General features: G+C 39.9%; 4 protein-coding genes across 4 annotated transcripts; 3 read left to right on the forward strand and 1 right to left on the reverse strand.

Moving 5' to 3' along the window:
- Window positions 1-350: 350 nt before the first annotated feature.
- Window positions 351-2,029, reverse strand: LOC103857085 (leucine-rich repeat extensin-like protein 5). The gene is made up of 5 exons (XM_009134235.3): window positions 1,694-2,029; window positions 1,564-1,616; window positions 1,281-1,454; window positions 784-873; window positions 351-617 (listed from the first exon to the last, which is right to left on the reverse strand). Exons 1-5 carry the CDS (start codon window positions 1,896-1,898, stop codon window positions 483-485), a joined length of 657 nt encoding a protein of 218 aa, XP_009132483.1. The 5' UTR covers window positions 1,899-2,029; the 3' UTR covers window positions 351-482.
- A 202-nt stretch (window positions 2,030-2,231) lies between these two features.
- On the forward strand, window positions 2,232-5,618 carry LOC103857086 (probable inactive receptor kinase At5g53320). Its single transcript, XM_009134236.3, has 3 exons — window positions 2,232-2,396; window positions 2,633-4,656; window positions 4,798-5,618. The coding sequence occupies exons 2-3, from the start codon at window positions 3,486-3,488 to the stop codon at window positions 5,421-5,423; spliced, it is 1,797 nt and encodes a 598-aa protein (XP_009132484.1). The 5' UTR covers window positions 2,232-2,396; window positions 2,633-3,485; the 3' UTR covers window positions 5,424-5,618.
- Window positions 5,619-6,274: 656 nt separating this feature from the next.
- Window positions 6,275-7,859, forward strand: LOC103857087 (ubiquitin-conjugating enzyme E2 10-like). Its single transcript, XM_009134237.3, has 5 exons — window positions 6,275-6,513; window positions 6,607-6,695; window positions 6,916-7,043; window positions 7,115-7,219; window positions 7,464-7,859. The coding sequence occupies exons 2-5, from the start codon at window positions 6,626-6,628 to the stop codon at window positions 7,605-7,607; spliced, it is 447 nt and encodes a 148-aa protein (XP_009132485.1). The 5' UTR covers window positions 6,275-6,513; window positions 6,607-6,625; the 3' UTR covers window positions 7,608-7,859.
- Window positions 7,860-13,131: 5,272 nt separating this feature from the next.
- LOC117132395 lies at window positions 13,132-13,841 on the forward strand. Its single transcript, XM_033286279.1, has 2 exons — window positions 13,132-13,740; window positions 13,800-13,841. Exons 1-2 carry the CDS (start codon window positions 13,132-13,134, stop codon window positions 13,839-13,841), a joined length of 651 nt encoding a protein of 216 aa, XP_033142170.1.
- The last annotated feature ends 2,783 nt before the right edge of the window (window positions 13,842-16,624 follow it).

A 16,624-nucleotide genomic window follows, 5' to 3' on the forward strand; every position in this document is an offset into this window, starting at 1 on the left:
TGAGAAAAGATTGGATACATATTGTTTGACATGTATCTAATTTTCTTTGCATATGGTTCAGAAGCTTATATGCACAGGAGTGTAAGAGACCAAATGTACAGAGAATAAATTCTAGTGAGGCATTGCTCTGCTTATAGAGGATGTTTTGACTGAGGGTAAGTGCAACATTTTCTTCTCTATGTATAACATCTTTTTACACTTTGGTGGTTTGTGGTATCAATCATTGCATTATGCAAAACTCTATGTTCTGGATGTTAAGGCAATGTTGTCACTCATCAAACATCGGTTGTTTTTAAGTTCAGCAGTGAAATATATATTTTCACTGACAAAGTTTTGACCTCCCAAAACAATCATATCAATTTACGTAAGTTAAAAAAAAAAAAAAAAAACAGTATCTATACTTTTGTCAATCTTTTTATGTTATCAAATTTGATGTTTTACTTATACACACTATATAGAAGGAGGATATTTGAAAAGCAAGTTCAAGAAGAACCATGGAGCAAATGTGACAATGCTTTCTCAGTATCATTCTCAAACATGAAGAGAGCATCTGCAACAGCGTTCGTTGGGAACCCCATTTCCCTTAACGCCGTGAACCCATTTGCAAACTCTTGAACCTGAAACACGTAGAAATGAAACTGTAGTTAGATTACTCTTTTTGGGAATGAAGAGAGTATATCTCGAAACACACAACAGTTGATCTCTGAAAGTATATCCGTGGAGCTATTAGCTAAATACTACATGAATAGAATGTGTGGATAGATGGAAATAAGATAAAAGCACCTTTGTGGGATTATCACCATAGTTTGCAACTGCGATGTTGACCGCTTCTCGGTTGAGCCCTGCATATTTCATCACCACAGGATCCACACCCTGCGGTGGAAACCCAACCTCATTAACATTGATAGAGCTAGATTAAATCTAAGGAGGATCATACTACAGTGTAATGCTAAGTCTAAAACCCACTAAGTAGCACACAAAACAAAACCTGTTCTGTTAAATAAGTTCATAGATGATGATGGATGATCCACACTTGTTCTTCCCAGAACTCTTACTAGCAACCTCGAGCCTAACTCTAAGATGCTGGGTCGTACTAGAGTGTAACGCAAAATCTAATATTGACTTCAACTCCCATATAGTAATATACAAAAACAAAACATGTCCTGTTCATTCCGTTCATAGAAGATGATGATCCACACTTGTTCTTCCAAGAACTCATACTAACAACCTCGGGCCTAACTCTAAGAAGCTTCCATAGAACAAGTTAAGATGAGCCTTACCATTGAAGGTGACGGTGTTGGTGGAAAGTTAGACGGTGGAGGAGGATGCTCAGACCCAAACTTGCTCCAATCCGGATTCTCCTTCTCTGCCTCAGCAAGAACCTTCCTTTCTAAACCAAAATCAAACTGAAAGCTGCTCCGAGGAACATCTCCAACTCGAGGCAACAACGGAGGCTGAAAACATCACAACTCACAACACAGACTTAAAAATCTCCAATCCCGAAATTTTAAAAAGATGAAAACTTTCACATCAGAATCTCAAAAAGTTACTAAATTTACTCACCGGAGGAGTGATCCGATACTCAGGCTTGAGAGTCACCTTGATTCCTAATCCAGCTATAACCCACACAAAAAAAAACGAGCATCAGCCACAAATCGTATAAAAGCAATTCGAGATTCGAGATCAGACTTACATGAAGAAGAAGGAGAAGGGTTGTGCTGAAACGAGGGGTTTCTCTCCGGCGGAGGGAAAAACGGCTGGCCGTGGCTGCTTTGTTGACCGATCTTAGGGTATCCCGGAGGTCCGTTGTACATAGGGTGGGTCGATGATGGAGAAGGAGATGGGTACATAGGGCGGCCGTAGGGGGGACCTGACTTGTTCCTGAAGTCGCAATCCATGGTTGAGGGTTTGCTGAGAAAAGACGGTGTTTGAGATCGGCGACGAAGAAGAAGAAGAAGGAAGAAGAAGTCTCGAAGGGGGATGAGATGTTGTTTGGATATAAGGATACGTGTATTCCTTCCCCTGCTTTGACTCCGTTGTTCAACAATTCTTCATTTAAAAATACATATGTATAATTAAACTTCTGATAAAAATACTTTTAAATAAAACATTACTATGTATAAACTAACCATAAGAAGTTGGATACGATATACTTAATTTTTTGTTATTTTTGCTAGTTTACATACTTTTTAGTCTCAAATTAATTTAGTTCTATATGATAAGACGTTTTCAAATAAAAATATAAGAACTAAAATTAATACAAATAATTATTTTCTGACAGATTTTGGAAATATTTTAAAAATTAAAACCTCGATTATATAACTTTTTCCTTCTCTCATTTATAAATTCATATAATTCTACAATCCACATTGTACTAATATCATTTTCTTAAAAAAGTTTCAAAAACTAAAAGAGAAATTTTTTTAGATAGTCATTTTTAGTTTCTCTTTGAGTAGGAAAATGATAAGATTTAACATTTAGAGTTAAAGGGTTAAGTTTTGGGGATGAACTCAAATTTAAAAAAAAATAAAAAATAAAAATCAAAATTTTCAAAAAAAAAAAAAAACTGTTTTGGTCATTTTAATTTCTGAAGGTTATTTTTGACAAAAATTTAAAAAAGACTATTTGAGAGATTTGCCCAAACTAAAAAGAACTATAAAATCCAATGTACTGTTTATAAATCTTTCTTTTATTGCCCCTCAAGAAATCTTTAAAATGTTTTTACAACACTTTTAACGGGATCAATACACGCCTCAAACAACTCACTAACTTGTAACCTAAGCAAAGTGTTTTCTCATAATTCTTAATACATTCAACTTATTAACTTGTAATATATGTAAAGCGTTTTCTCATAATCCTTAAAAGTTTTCTTTCTCTTAATATGGAAATTGTTATAACGCTACAATCCGAGGTTCATATAACTGTACAATCTAAACTAAAACACATGCTATGTACTTCTGACTAAGCGTTACAAATTTTAAAACTGAAACCTTGAGTCAAAACGAATAAAACATGAATTCGAACATGTCTCTTTCCTCTGATCTCATATATCCTATATGGAAGTGGGTAGATGTGAGAGAGAGACTTGACAATTAGCATGAACCATAAACTTCTTTTTTTTTTCTAATTTCAACTGTTAAAAAGACAAGACTTATGTTTACACATTGAAAATCAATTGTTCCAAAGTTGAAAAACTATTTGCTTTCACCGCGATTTTCTCTACCCAACAAAAAAAACAAAACACATTAGACAGAGTTGTTACTTGTTAGGCATCAAGTCAACAACTCGCCCAACCTAACATTAACCTAAAGCAACCCACTTTCGTTTATAAAAACAAAAACTTAACCTATAGTTTCTTTATAGCTCACAAAAGTCAATAATTCTACCTTATTATATACACACACACATTCTCATCTTCATCCATTATTAACGTCACTTTACCCTTAAAACCAGTTTTTTCCTCCACCCAAAACAAAACAATTAAAATGAAGAGCCAAGTTTTAGTTTTAGTACTCATAGGAGCAATCTTCTGCATAGAAGCTGAGACGATCAGAGAAGATAAACACGCTCTTCTTCAATTCGTTAGCAACATCAGTCACTCTCATTCACTCAACTGGTCACCAACTCTTCCTATATGCACCAAATGGACCGGTGTTACGTGCGACTCCAACCATTCCAGTGTCATCGCTCTTCACTTAGCAGCCACGGGTCTTCACGGGCATCTCCAGCTAAAGGACATAGCCAGGTTAACTAATCTCCAGTTTCTCATTCTCAGTTCTAACAACATCTCTGGACCTTTTCCTCCAAGTTTTCAAGCTTTGAAGAACTTGACCGAGCTTAGACTCGATTTCAACGAGTTCTCTGGTCCGTTGCCTGATGAGTTCTCTTCTTGGGAGCGTCTACGAGTTCTTGATCTCTCTAACAACCGGTTTAACGGTAGCATCCCATCTTCTATCGAGAAGCTGGCTCAGTTACACTCTCTGAATCTTGCTTATAACAAGTTCTCCGGTGAGATTCCGAATCTCCATGTTCCTGGTCTGAAGCTGCTCGACTTAGCTCACAACAATCTGACAGGCACCATACCGGAGTCATTGCAGAGGTTCCCACTCTCAGCATTCGTCGGAAACAGTGTTTCCTCTTCAAAACTAGCTCCTGTAAGGAAGCACCACCACCATAACCATGCAGTTCTTGTCATAGCATTAAGCGCGTGTTTTGCAACACTAGCTCTCCTCGCTATCTTACTGGTGATCATCCACAACAGGGAAGAGCAGAGAAGAACCGCAAAGGAGAAACCAAGCAAGAGGAGGAACGATTCAGATCCAAACCTAGGCGAAGGAGGTAACAAGATCGTGTTCTTCGAAGGGAAGAATCTTGTCTTCGACCTCGAAGACTTGCTGAGAGCTTCTGCGGAAGTTTTAGGGAAAGGACCGTTTGGGACAACCTACAAGGTCGATGTCGAAGACTCGGCCACCATCGTCGTGAAAAGAATCAAGGAAGTGTGCGTCCCTCAGAGAGAGTTCGAGCAGCAGATCGAACACCTTGGCAGCATCAAGCATGAGAATGTTGCTACTTTGAGAGGATATTTCTATTCTAAGGAGGAGAAGCTTGTGGTTTATGATTACTACGAACATGGAAGTCTCTCCACATTACTACACGGTAACGTTATAGAACATACGAACATTTATTTTCACACGAGAACTATCATATAGTATCAAATGTCTTCCAAACTATTTTTCTGTTTTAAATATCCACGAAAAAATAGTTCTAGAGTTAATTGTCTATGTGTTAACCATTCAGGTCAGAGATGTCTAAAGAATAGGAAACCTCTAGATTGGGAAACAAGATTGAACATGGTGTACGGAGCAGCGAGAGGAGTAGCTCACATCCACTCTCAAAGCGGAGGCAACAAACTAGTAGTCCATGGAAACATAAAATCATCTAACGTTTTCCTCAACGGGAAAGGATATGGCTGCGTCTCCGGGGCAGGGATGGCTGCGCTGATGCATTCGCTACCGCGACACGCATCAGGCTACCGTGCGCCGGAGATAGCAGACACGAGGAAGGGGACTCAACCTTCGGATGTGTATAGTTTCGGTGTTTTGATATTCGAGGTGCTGACAGGGAAGGCAGAGGTGGGTAACCTGGTGAGGTGGGTGAACTCGGTGGTTAGAGAGGAGTGGACAGGGGAGGTGTTTGACGAAGAGCTGATGAGGTGTACTCAGGTGGAGGAGGAGATGGTGGAGATGCTTCAGGTTGGTATGGTTTGCACGGCGAGGTTAGCGGAGAAGAGGCCGAAGATGAGTGAGGTGGTGAGGATGGTGGAGGAGATAAGGCCGGAGAAGCTAGCGAGCGGGTATAGATCGGAGGTTTCTACAGGGTCGACTCCGATAGGGAGTATATCAGGATCACCGTATATACTCTGAGAAAAAGACTATTTCATTGAGCTTTCATGTTATGTATCTGATCATTCAGAAAAGAGTTTTCACTGTTTCAGTTTATAGTGAATGATGTAATTGATATGTTGATTTCTAGCAAGACCAGTAAAAGGAACTCAATTCATATATAAATTACGTAGAAAAGACATTTCTCAATATCAAAAGGGATTATTACATAGTTCTTATCTAAGGAAGAAACAGGAAACAGAGTGTAGTAAGTAAACAACATACCGCCTTGAGTTCAGCTTTTAGACATAGCTAAAAGGAAAAAGAACCCATTCACATTCAAAACAGGTCTTTCTTGTTCTCCCTCCAGAGTTGAGATGTAGTCACTTCCACTTAAAGCTGGTCTTGATACCACCTGAAAAGCAATAGTAGAGCTTAATGAGCCGAGAGGACATGTGAAGATAGTCGCCACGGTGCTCTCTATAACGAGACGTTTTCCTCCGAGTTCCTCCATCTCCCTGTATCAAAATCAGGTGTCCCAGATTCTTCTCCGTCGTGGTAAGGCCCACTTTGATCCTAGAACCGGTCCATTTCTCCCGGCGACGATGACTCTGGATCAGTTACATTTTTTATTTTTTTAAAACAATCTTAACCAAACCGAACCAAAATAAATAAAACCAAACTGAACCGAAGCATTATTGTAGATATCAACCAATATTTTATATTCCGAAATATCTGAAACAAACCAGAATCACAACTATCCAATCTGAACCGTACCGAATACCCAGAACTAATTTTTACAAGTGGGGGAGAGAGAGAGAAAAGACGTGGCTTCTGATGATTCGTCTAATCGGATATAAGATCTCATCCGTTAGATCAAACGACTTTTTAAAATCAACGTCGGTTACATGCCAACTTGATGATGGTATGAAAAACGCCGCGTTGTATTTAAAAAAAAAGTGAGCCCACTAGTGAACCCGCACACTATTTAACGTGGACGCAACCACAGAGAATCAAACACTTCTTACTCTTTCCTCCACCCACCCTTGTTTAGTCTTCGCTTCTCCTTTCTCCCAACCACGAGAAGAAAAAGGCGACAACCTCGCCGAATCGGAGATACGCGAAACCAAACGTATATATTCTCTTTCTCTGCCTTAAATCTTTGGATCTATTCGTATCTTTAGGCTCTTTGTAATCCCTTTGGAAACTTTGTTTTGGTTTATAGATCGTTAAGGTTTTTGGATATGGCGTCGAAGCGGATCTTGAAGGAACTCAAGGATCTCCAGAAGGATCCACCCACCTCGTGTAGCGCAGGTCTGTTGATGGATCGTTCTGCTGCTTTAGATTAGTGATGTTTGGTTTCGATCTGGAGCTAAAGTTCTTGACTTTTCTGTCTGGAACAAAAGTTAGTATGTTTCGTTTTGTTATTTGTCTGAGTGTAGATCTTGTAATTCTATATGGGATCTGGTGCTTGTGAATCAAAAGGCTTTGTCTTTTTTTTGAGGTTTTAATGAGTTTATGTTTTTTATTACAGGACCTGTTGCTGAAGACATGTTTCATTGGCAGGCAACGATAATGGGTCCTACAGACAGTCCTTACGCTGGAGGTGTTTTCCTTGTTACCATTCACTTCCCTCCAGATTACCCTTTCAAACCTCCTAAGGTGATTACATTTTTTTTTTTTTTTTTTTTTTGGTGGTTGCTTCATTATCTAATTGTTTTCTTCACATATAGGTGGCCTTTAGGACGAAGGTGTTCCATCCCAACATTAACAGCAACGGAAGCATTTGCCTCGACATCTTGAAGGAGCAATGGAGTCCTGCTCTCACCATTTCCAAGGTTCCGTTTCTTATTCTTATCCTTTAGCTAAACATCATTGGACCTGTTTAGATGTCTATACATGCTAAAATTGAGATGTCTCTTAAGTCGTTTAGATTTGACTAATTTATTATTAAAATGGTTTTTAGTTATTTGCTATTTGTCTTCCGGATAGAATTGATGATTAATAGGCCCTCTCTTGAGTCTTGAATCTTGGACTCATATGGTTTGTTTTAGTTTCTAACTACAATGTTGTAATGGACAGGTGCTGTTATCGATCTGTTCCTTGTTAACCGATCCAAACCCGGATGATCCTTTGGTACCTGAGATAGCTCATATGTACAAGACTGACAAGAACAAGTATGAGTCCACTGCACGGAGCTGGACTCAGAAGTATGCCATGGGATGATGAAAAGGAAGACCCCAAATCTACTAAAAACTATCTCTTTTTAATTTAAAAAACAAAAAAAAAACAAAATCTGCCGTAATTTCTATGTATGATTCAATAGACATCTCTTTGTGTCCTTTTTAAAATTTCTGAATGACAGGACCAAGTGAACTGGGTCTTGTTTTGAAACCAAACATCATCTTTTGTGAAAACAAGAAACTGAGAATCCTTCTGTTCTTGTCTTGTGTTGCATCTATGATTTGATTTTTTTTTTTGCTGTTTGATAAGATGAGCAACAACCACAAAGGATACGTGATTGAATTACTCCCCCACTGACTAATGCGAGCTCTGGACACCTTTTTTCGTGTATTTGGTGTCAGGTTCGAAGACTTTTCCCCCGGTAATGAATAAGTAGATTGAGGAACATGCGCTCTGATTAGACGATAACTAATATGAATTGAAACTGATGTTCTCAATCGCTTTATCTTATCAGTGGTTTAGGCCATGTTTTTTGTACCCGCGTGGTATAAGAGGCGATTCCTTTTACTTCTTGTGGTATAAGGAATTTGTTCTCATTGTGGTGTTAGAGTACAAATGATGTTAGATTAGATAGTATAGGTAACCCTTAAGTGTTCATGAACGATACAAAAATCGAATCATTATCTTTGTGGGCAACAAAACCTTAGTTGAGGTTGAAGATCTTGTAACCGTGTTTTAAATGAAACTTCATGTTGAGAAAGAAAGAATGAAAAAATGATGTTTTGTGGATTGAACTCAAATTATGGGCCTTCATGTTGGGCTGACACCCCAAGAGATTCAAACCCAACTTTTAAAAGATTGGTGCTTATTGAAAGAATATAGGCCTGCGCATTCGGGATCTCAATCGGGTTTCGCTTTTATCCAATCGGGTTTTGGTTTTTCGAGTTTATCAAAATCAGCCCCATTCAGATTATATGAAAGTTCGGTTCGGGACCGGTTCGGGTTCTATCGGATTCAGATCGGGGTTAGTAAATCTTCAAAGAACCGGTACAACCCAATATACTTTCGGGTTTGGGTCCCAATCGGTTTTTCGGTTTAAAAGTACCTGATTTTTACCTATTTAATAACCAAAACATGAGTAAAATCGGTTCTTCAGTTTTAAAATACCTGTTGTAATCAAAACTTAAGTAAAATCGATTCAAAAATAAAGAACATCAATCTTGATCATTCAAAATCAAGCGAAAAGTAAACATATTTACTGATGAAACTAAAACCAAATAAATAAAAGCATAAAACGAAAACCAATTTCTCATGAAATGAGAAACATTGTTTAACGAAAACAAAATCAAAATCTAATTAAATACTTCAAGATTCAACGGCCATCTTTAACCATCAACCTTCATGTAATAGAACCACCAACCTTCATGTAATAGATAAGTATTTTAGATGTTCAATATTTCCTAGTGTATTTTGGATATATATTAGGAATTGAGATCATGTTTGGTACAAGATCTTTTCGAGGTTTTGAATGTTTCGGGTTCTATCGGATATTCATTTAGATTCGGGTTCGGTTCGGATAATACCCATAACCCGAAATACCACAAAACAAGACCCATTCGGTATTTACGTCGGGTTCGGATCGGTTCAGATTCATTTTTATCGAATCGGATTCGGTTCGGGTTTTCGGGTTTGGTTTATTTGCCCAGCCCTAAGAATATATTACTGTATAAAACAAAAATGGGTCTTCCATGTTTTTTTGGTTTATTGATGAAGGAGACATAGTTATCATATATAGTTGCATGTTCCAAAGTTCTTAAATACTAATGATTTTAATAATTAATAGTTGCACGGTTAAAGAGACATTACAAACGTAGCGATTCGTCGTCAAATATGTCGGCTGCATTAACTTCCATACTTGGTTTCTCCTTTTTTAAACTAGTAAGCAGTAATTCATTTAATTTCCTTCCACAAACCCTAATCTAATTATAATGTATTCGTTTGGTTCTTTTAAGGTGTTTAAACAAGCAAGTCAAGATGACAAACAAACAAACAAAAAATATGTAAAGAAGGAACGAAGAAAATTATTTTTGTCACTAAATTTCTTATGTTCTCTATTAAAATAGAAATACTATTTTTATCTACTATTTAAAAGTCTACTAGGACCATTTCATTAATCACATAATATGACATAATAATTAATAGGAATATTAATAATAAATTAATTTTAACTATAGATTTGAATTTTATTTTCAGTTATAACAAAATCTGTTGAGAAAAATCTAACAAAATCCTACTAAAATTTTAAATAATTTTTATTAAATATTGCATTAATTAATTTCGTAATTAAGTAATATAATGCTTTCATTTAAATAAATTATCATCTACCACTAAAACGGGTTCAAATTTGTTAATCATGTCAGATTTTTTTTATACAAATGAAGTTATTAACATATATTAAAAATTTATTTCTACAGCTATATATTTTCAAAAATCATGTGTTGAAGAATATTTTTATTTGATTATTTCAAATTATGAAAACTCGAAAACGTAATAAAAAAGGTAATATGTATAAAACAAACTCCTATATTAATAAAATAATAAAAAACCTAAACAATAAAATTAAAGAGTTATAAAATACATAACACTAAGATATAAATTGTATATTTAAATTTATATAATAATATCAAAATTAAATATTTATAAAATAAAAATATATCCGCACGATGTGCGGGATAAACTCTAGTTGAAACTTGTAGGAACATCTAAGTTTGCCTTTTCTAGGTATTAACATATATCATATGAGCTATGTTTATAATATTACTTTTATATAGTATGGGATTATGTCGGAAAAAAATATAGTATGGGATTATTATCAATAATCTCGTTTTAGTTTTATTATAATGTAAATGATGACAATATTCAAAAAAAAATGTAACTGATGATTAATCAATCAAATATATTACTTGTAACATAAAAAAAAAGGTGATGAATGATTCTAGTTTTACGTTTTATTCAGCAACAATATCTTTTTCTTGTCATATACAAGTTCATGAGAGACAGTTCTTTATATATAGATATTTACAATAAACAGTTTTATTTTAATACATAAAACCACGATAAACAGTTCAACATTTTCTTAAAATGAACTAAAATTTGATAAATCTTCATTTTTTATAATGAACTGAAATATTTCATACTTAAAATCTGTAAGAAAATACGTTTATGATAACAATACTTCTGTTTAAACTCAACGGTAAAAAAAAAACGGCTCTTTTTCTCTCTCTAGCTGCGATTAATGGGGGATTAGGTTTCTAACCGTTACTCCGCCGCCGGAGGGCATCACGCTCACCGGTGAGAACTCTTTGCCTCCTTTCTTCCGCTCTTTCTCTTCTCTTCTCTCCTCTCATGTCGCCATGCTCCTCTCCAAAAGAAAGCATCGCCCTCCGTTCTCCCGTTCGTCTAAGGCTTTTCGTCGAATCCTCTCCGCCAGGATGACTAAGAAGAAGTTGTCCTCCTCCCTCGTCATTTCCTCTGAAATCGGCGCAGCGGCTCTGGGATCCTCGATCTCTGGGACATTCAACTCGGCGCTTGCTTCTTTTCCTGTCGGTTCTCCTTTGGTCCCTTCTGGGTTTTTTCCGCTGAAATCTGTGGTGGTTTCCTCTTCTCTGGTGGACTCTGTGGTGGTGGCTTCTGGTCCTGCGCCACCTGGTCAATCTGGTCTGCCTACCTCGCCGGGGATCCCGTGTGGCTCTGGCTCCTCCTCGGTGGAGATCTCTCCATCAACTCCTCTATCTTCGTCTCGCCAGGCCTCGGAGGTTCGTTGCTCTGGTGCTGTTGACGGAATCGCTCTGTTCACAGCTAAACCTCCTGTAACAGAGGTTCCTCCGGTGAAAAATTACGCAGCTTTACTCAAAAGCTCAGCGCAGCTGCAGGAATTAGGAACTCCGGTTGATCATATCTCGGGGGCTCCTTTTGTGCTAATACCGGATGAAAACATTGAGGCCGCAAAGCTAGAGTTTAAAGACTTCATATATGCGCGCTTCCATGGAGACTGTCCTTCGATGGGTAAGATTATTGGAGTAGTGAATGCGGTCTGGGCAAAAACTGGCCCAAGGATATTTGTTCATAGCATTGGACATGGTACGTTTCTCCTCAGAGTTACAACTCCAAGAACTCGGGAGGTACTATTATCCCGCACTTGTTGGAACATTGGTGGGTTTCCTATGTTTGTGGCCCCATGGTCTCAGGATTACTCACCTGATGAACCTCCTCTTACTAGTGCCATTGTCCCAGTGGAGATGAGAAACGTCCCCTACCTGCTTTTCAACCAAGAGAGCTTGAGTCGCCTAGCCACAGCTATTGGTAAACCTGATTCGCTAGCACCGGAAACAGAACGCAAGGAAAATTTCGAGGTAGCAAAGCTATATGTAAGGGTCGATCTTACAACTCCTTTGCCCAGCAAGATAGTGTCGGGTTTCTCTAATGGCAAGGAGGTTGAGATTGCTGTAACATATCCCTGGCTGCCTGTCAAATGTGACCTTTGCAAGAAGTTCGGCCACCCTTCGATTAGATGTGACGCTGTAGCTTCAGAGAGAGCTTCAGGGAAGGTTGGTGTGCGGAAAAATTCAGATGAAATGTCCAGGAGGCGATCGCAGTCAAGGCCGGGCCGCTCTACTGGAAAAATGGTAAAGCAGGGGAAGCTTCGATATATACCTGTGGTAAAAGATTCTGTAGAAGCATTCAAGGAGACTTGCAAGATCGATGATATTCAAAAGGAAGACTTGGAAGAGGGCGAAATCCCTCAACAGAATATGGAGGAGGCCACAGTCGCTTTGTCTCTTACTGAACAGGTTGCTCATGTCAACAATAATTCTGAATCTAAAGCGCTCTCTGTTGTGACTAACTCACTGCCTAGTGTTGAGGAGGTGGATTTATCTCACATTGATGCTTTGTCCAACGGAATTTCTACTGGTGCTTTTGATGTATTGGCCAGGATTTCATCGGATGATTGCGGCGATGATTTGTTTTTGGTGTCTGTTGATGAAGCAGAGCTTGAGGTAGATAGGACTGATCCCACTTTTTTGGACGCCTCTGGTGCTGTTGTGAAGGTTGCCCACGTTGAAAGCTCTCCGGAGGTTACAGCTGATGCTACTCTGGCTACTGACAGTACAGGGTGCAAAGGTAGCGCTGAACAGAAGCATCTGTTGGACAAGGGTCTAGATAGCGAGCATCTTATTCATCCTGTGGAGGATCAGGATCGAGACAACCCCTTTTTCCTGGTTAAAAACAGGAAGAGTGGCCGTAAGGTCACAAAACGCCACTAAAATTTTTAGATATGTTTTTTGCGTGGAATGTAAGAGGACTGAATAGCGAAAGACGCCACACGATGACCAAAGATTGGATTAATATCCATAGGCCTCTTTTTGGAGCTTTTTTGGAGACTCATATACTAGAGAGTAATAAAGAGAGAGTATTAGGATCTATACCCAGGGGGTGGAAGTTTTTTGGCAACTACTTGGATGACGTCTCGGGGCGTATCATTATTGTTTGGGACCCGAAGGTTACCATGGTTATATACGACACATCACCTCAATCAGTTACTTGCGGAGTCACCATTCTTTCCGAGAATGTCACGTTAACGGTTACTTTTGTTTATGGTTTCAACTTGGTCGACGATAGGAGGAGTTTATGGGATCATCTTCGTAATCTTCAGGCTACAACTCCGGTTTCTGCTTATCCATGGTCAGTTTTGGGTGATTTCAACCAAATGCTGCGTACATCCCATCACTCCAATCACCTTACCTCCCGTGTTGATGACTCGGGCATAGATGATGCAAACATTGGTCTTCAAGACGCTCAGTTGTTTGAGGCGCAGGCAAAAGGATTACCATTCACTTGGAGGAACAGTCAAGATGATAATCCAATCTCCACAAAAATCGATCATGCTTTCATCAACCAGCCTTGGTCTACAGCTTTTCCGGATTCCTACGCTGACTTCTTGGACCCGTCTCAATCAGATCATACGCCTTGCCTCCTTCGGATGCCTTCTATTAGACGGCAGGTTATTAAACCTTTCAAGTTCTTTCACCACGTTATAGATCATCCTGAATATGCAGAGAAAGTGACTGAAGCCTGGAGCTGGGATCAGATAACAGGCACAGATCAATTCAAGCTGGTGCGTTCGCTTAAGTTGCTAAAGAGACCTTTGCGTCAGCTTAATAAAAAACACTTCAGCGGCATTACGCAGAGGGTCAAAGAGCAGCAGGAAAATGTTAGTGCGCTACAGAGAATATTGCTTACTGCACCGGATACTTCAACAGCCCGACAGGAACATATAGAAAGAGAAAAGCTGAATGTGCTTCTAAGGGCAGAAGAGAAGTTCTATAAACAGAAATCACGAGTTCGCTGGTCTGCGGTTGGGGATCGGAATACACCATTTTATCATCGGACAGTATCATCTCATGCCTCAAGGAACCATATTCACTATCTTAAAGATGCAGATGATCATACGTTCTTCACGATGGAGGATATCAAGGCGCACGCGGCTGATTATTTCCACGGTATCCTTGGTTGTACTGATCTCCCATCCTCGCCTACAACAGCAGAGGAACTTCAGTCTTTACTTCCTTTTCGCTGTTCGGATCTCCAACAGAACTATTTGAAACGCGAAGTGACAGCAGCGGAGATCAAAGCAACCTTGTTTGCAATGCCATTGGACAAGAGCCCAGGCCCCGATGGTTATTCTGTTGAGTTTCTAAGAGCATCATGGGACACAGTGGGTGAAGGCATTACTGCTGCGGTGAGAGAGTTCTTTAGAAATGGGAGATTGCTTAAGGATATGAACACGACTGCCATTGCCTTAATTCCAAAGAAGCCGGAAGCTTGTAGTCTCACTGACTATAGACCTATTAGCTGCTGCAACATAGTCTACAAGCTTATTTCAAAGATCATAGCTAACCGTTTGAAGCCGATTCTGTCCGAATGTGTTAGTCCTAATCAAGCGGCATTCTTGAAAGGGCGCAGCCTGGGTGAAAATGTTTTGCTGGCAACTGAGCTAATCAAGGACTACAATAAGTCTTCGTGCCTCAGAAGCGCAATGCTGAAGATAGACATTCGCAAAGCTTTTGACACGGTTTGTTGGGATTTTGTTCTTAAAGTGTTGGAAGCTCAGCAGTTTCCTAGTATGTTCATAGCTTGGATCAAGGAGTGTATCTCCTCGCCTAGATTCTCAGTGGCCATTAATGGGGAGCTTGCGGGCTTCTTTGCGGGTAAGAAGGGCCTGAGGCAGGGGGACTCAATCTCTCCCTATCTCTTCATTATGCTTATGGAGGTACTGTCTCGTATGCTGGACAAGGCCGAATCCGATGGTGCTTATAGGTTACATCCGCTATGCTCTTCTCCCAAAGTCACTCATTTATTGTTCGCAGATGACCTGCTGGTCTTCTCTGATGGGTCTCGAGCCTCAACTGCAGGGATCAAAGCCGTAATGAATCATTTTAGGGATTGGTCGGGCCTTGATACTAATGAGTCCAAATCAGAGATCTTCTATGGAGGCTACACTGATGTTGAAGCTTCAGTTCTCAGCGACTTATCAGGGTTCAGGCGCGGAGCCTTTCCTACGAGATACCTTGGACTGCCTCTCAGTCCTAAGAAGATCTCAGCGGCTACTCTTCAGCCGTTTATTGATCGCATCACTGCTAAACTTCATTCCTGGACGGTCAAGTTCTTATCATTTGCTGGGAAAGTTACCATGATCTACACTGTTATTTATGGAATGGTTAATTTTTGGAGTTCGGTGTTTGTGTTGCCTAAATCTTTTTATGCCAAAATAGACTCCCTCTGCTCAGGGTTTCTCTGGAAGAACAGCACAGTATCAGCTGCAGGAGCAAGGGTCTCATGGGCAAGCATTTGCAAACCGAAAGCAGAGGGCGGCCTTGGGATTAGAAACCTCGAGGAGTTCGAGATGGTCTTCAGGTTAAAGCGGATTTGGTTGTTCTTCTATGGTTCGGGGTCACTATGGGTTCCTTGGCTAATTAACAATCGATTTGGTGGGAGAAGTATTTGGCTAATAAATGATTCGCCTAGATTTTCCAAGACTGTTAGAAGTATGCTTCAGCTCAGAGATCAGTTACACTTCTTCCTTCGATGCAGCATTGGTGATGGTAGTACTGCCTTGTTTTGGTATGACTGTTGGACTGAGTTAGGTCCTTTATGCCTTATCTTTGGCTCTTCGGGGCCTCGGTCGTTAAGGATTCCCCGCTCTGCGACGGTGTCACAGGCAGTACGCAATGGGAACTGGAACATCCCTCCCGCACGCTCGGAAACAGCGGTGACTCTCCAAATTGTTCTATCAACCATGGCAGTCCCGTTAGAGGACAATGGTCCAGATTTTTATTCTTGGAGAAATCGCTCGGGTGGTTTCAGCAAATCGTTCTCCTCCCGAGTCACTTGGGAAAGGATCCGTAACCCATCGCCACCGGTCCATTGGCACTCGACCGTATGGTTTAAAGAGGAGATTCCACGATGCTCCTTCATCACCTGGACTGCCTTCCTTGGAAGGTTACCTACAAGAGACCGCTTAATATCCTGGGGATTGGTTGTCCAGCCAGGTTGTGTTCTTTGTGCTAATGCTGATGAATCTATCAGTCATTTATTCTTTCAATGTCCATTTGCGGCTGCTACTTGGTCTCGTTTCTGTGGCAGGTACATGGCGTCTTCGCCAGCATCGCTCCAGGAAGTCTCCAGTCTGTGCCAACAGCTCCAGCAATCCCCAACTCCGCGAGCTGTTCCCGTCTTGAAGCTCTTAAACCAAGTCATCATCTACTACCTTTGGTATGAGCGTAATGCCCGTATCTTCAGAGGAGAGTCTTCGACTCAAGAGGCCTTCTTTAGAGTGGTGGATCGTCGTATGAGGGATAGGCTTCTATCTCTGTCTCTTCGGTCTAGCACTGCTCCGTCGCCTTCTTTGCTTGAGTTGTATTTCTGCTTCATCTCCCCCTATAGTTAACTTCTACTCTCTCTTTATTTCTCTAAGTTCTCTGCTCTTTTCCTTTTGTAAT

This window comes from Brassica rapa, chromosome A03 (assembly GCF_000309985.2).
Source record: "Brassica rapa cultivar Chiifu-401-42 chromosome A03, CAAS_Brap_v3.01, whole genome shotgun sequence".
NCBI lineage: Eukaryota > Viridiplantae > Streptophyta > Magnoliopsida > Brassicales > Brassicaceae > Brassica > Brassica rapa.

Coding starts and splice junctions, on each gene's coding strand:
- LOC103857085 (XM_009134235.3), bottom strand. CDS start 1,898: ATGGATTGCGACTTCAGGAACAAGTCAGGTCCCCCCTACGGCCGCCCT. Junction 874..1,280: donor CAACACCGTCACCTTCAATG/GTAAGGCTCATC, acceptor TTTCCACCGCAG/GGTGTGGATCCTGTGGTGAT. Junction 618..783: donor ATGGTGATAATCCCACAAAG/GTGCTTTTATCT, acceptor TACGTGTTTCAG/GTTCAAGAGTTTGCAAATGG.
- LOC103857086 (XM_009134236.3), top strand. CDS start 3,486: ATGAAGAGCCAAGTTTTAGTTTTAGTACTCATAGGAGCAATCTTCTGC. Junction 4,657..4,797: donor TCTCTCCACATTACTACACG/GTAACGTTATAG, acceptor TTAACCATTCAG/GTCAGAGATGTCTAAAGAAT.
- LOC103857087 (XM_009134237.3), top strand. CDS start 6,626: ATGGCGTCGAAGCGGATCTTGAAGGAACTCAAGGATCTCCAGAAGGAT. Junction 6,696..6,915: donor ACCCACCTCGTGTAGCGCAG/GTCTGTTGATGG, acceptor TTTTTATTACAG/GACCTGTTGCTGAAGACATG. Junction 7,044..7,114: donor ACCCTTTCAAACCTCCTAAG/GTGATTACATTT, acceptor CTTCACATATAG/GTGGCCTTTAGGACGAAGGT.
- LOC117132395 (XM_033286279.1), top strand. CDS start 13,132: ATGGTTATATACGACACATCACCTCAATCAGTTACTTGCGGAGTCACC. Junction 13,741..13,799: donor GCACAGATCAATTCAAGCTG/GTGCGTTCGCTT, acceptor AAAACACTTCAG/CGGCATTACGCAGAGGGTCA.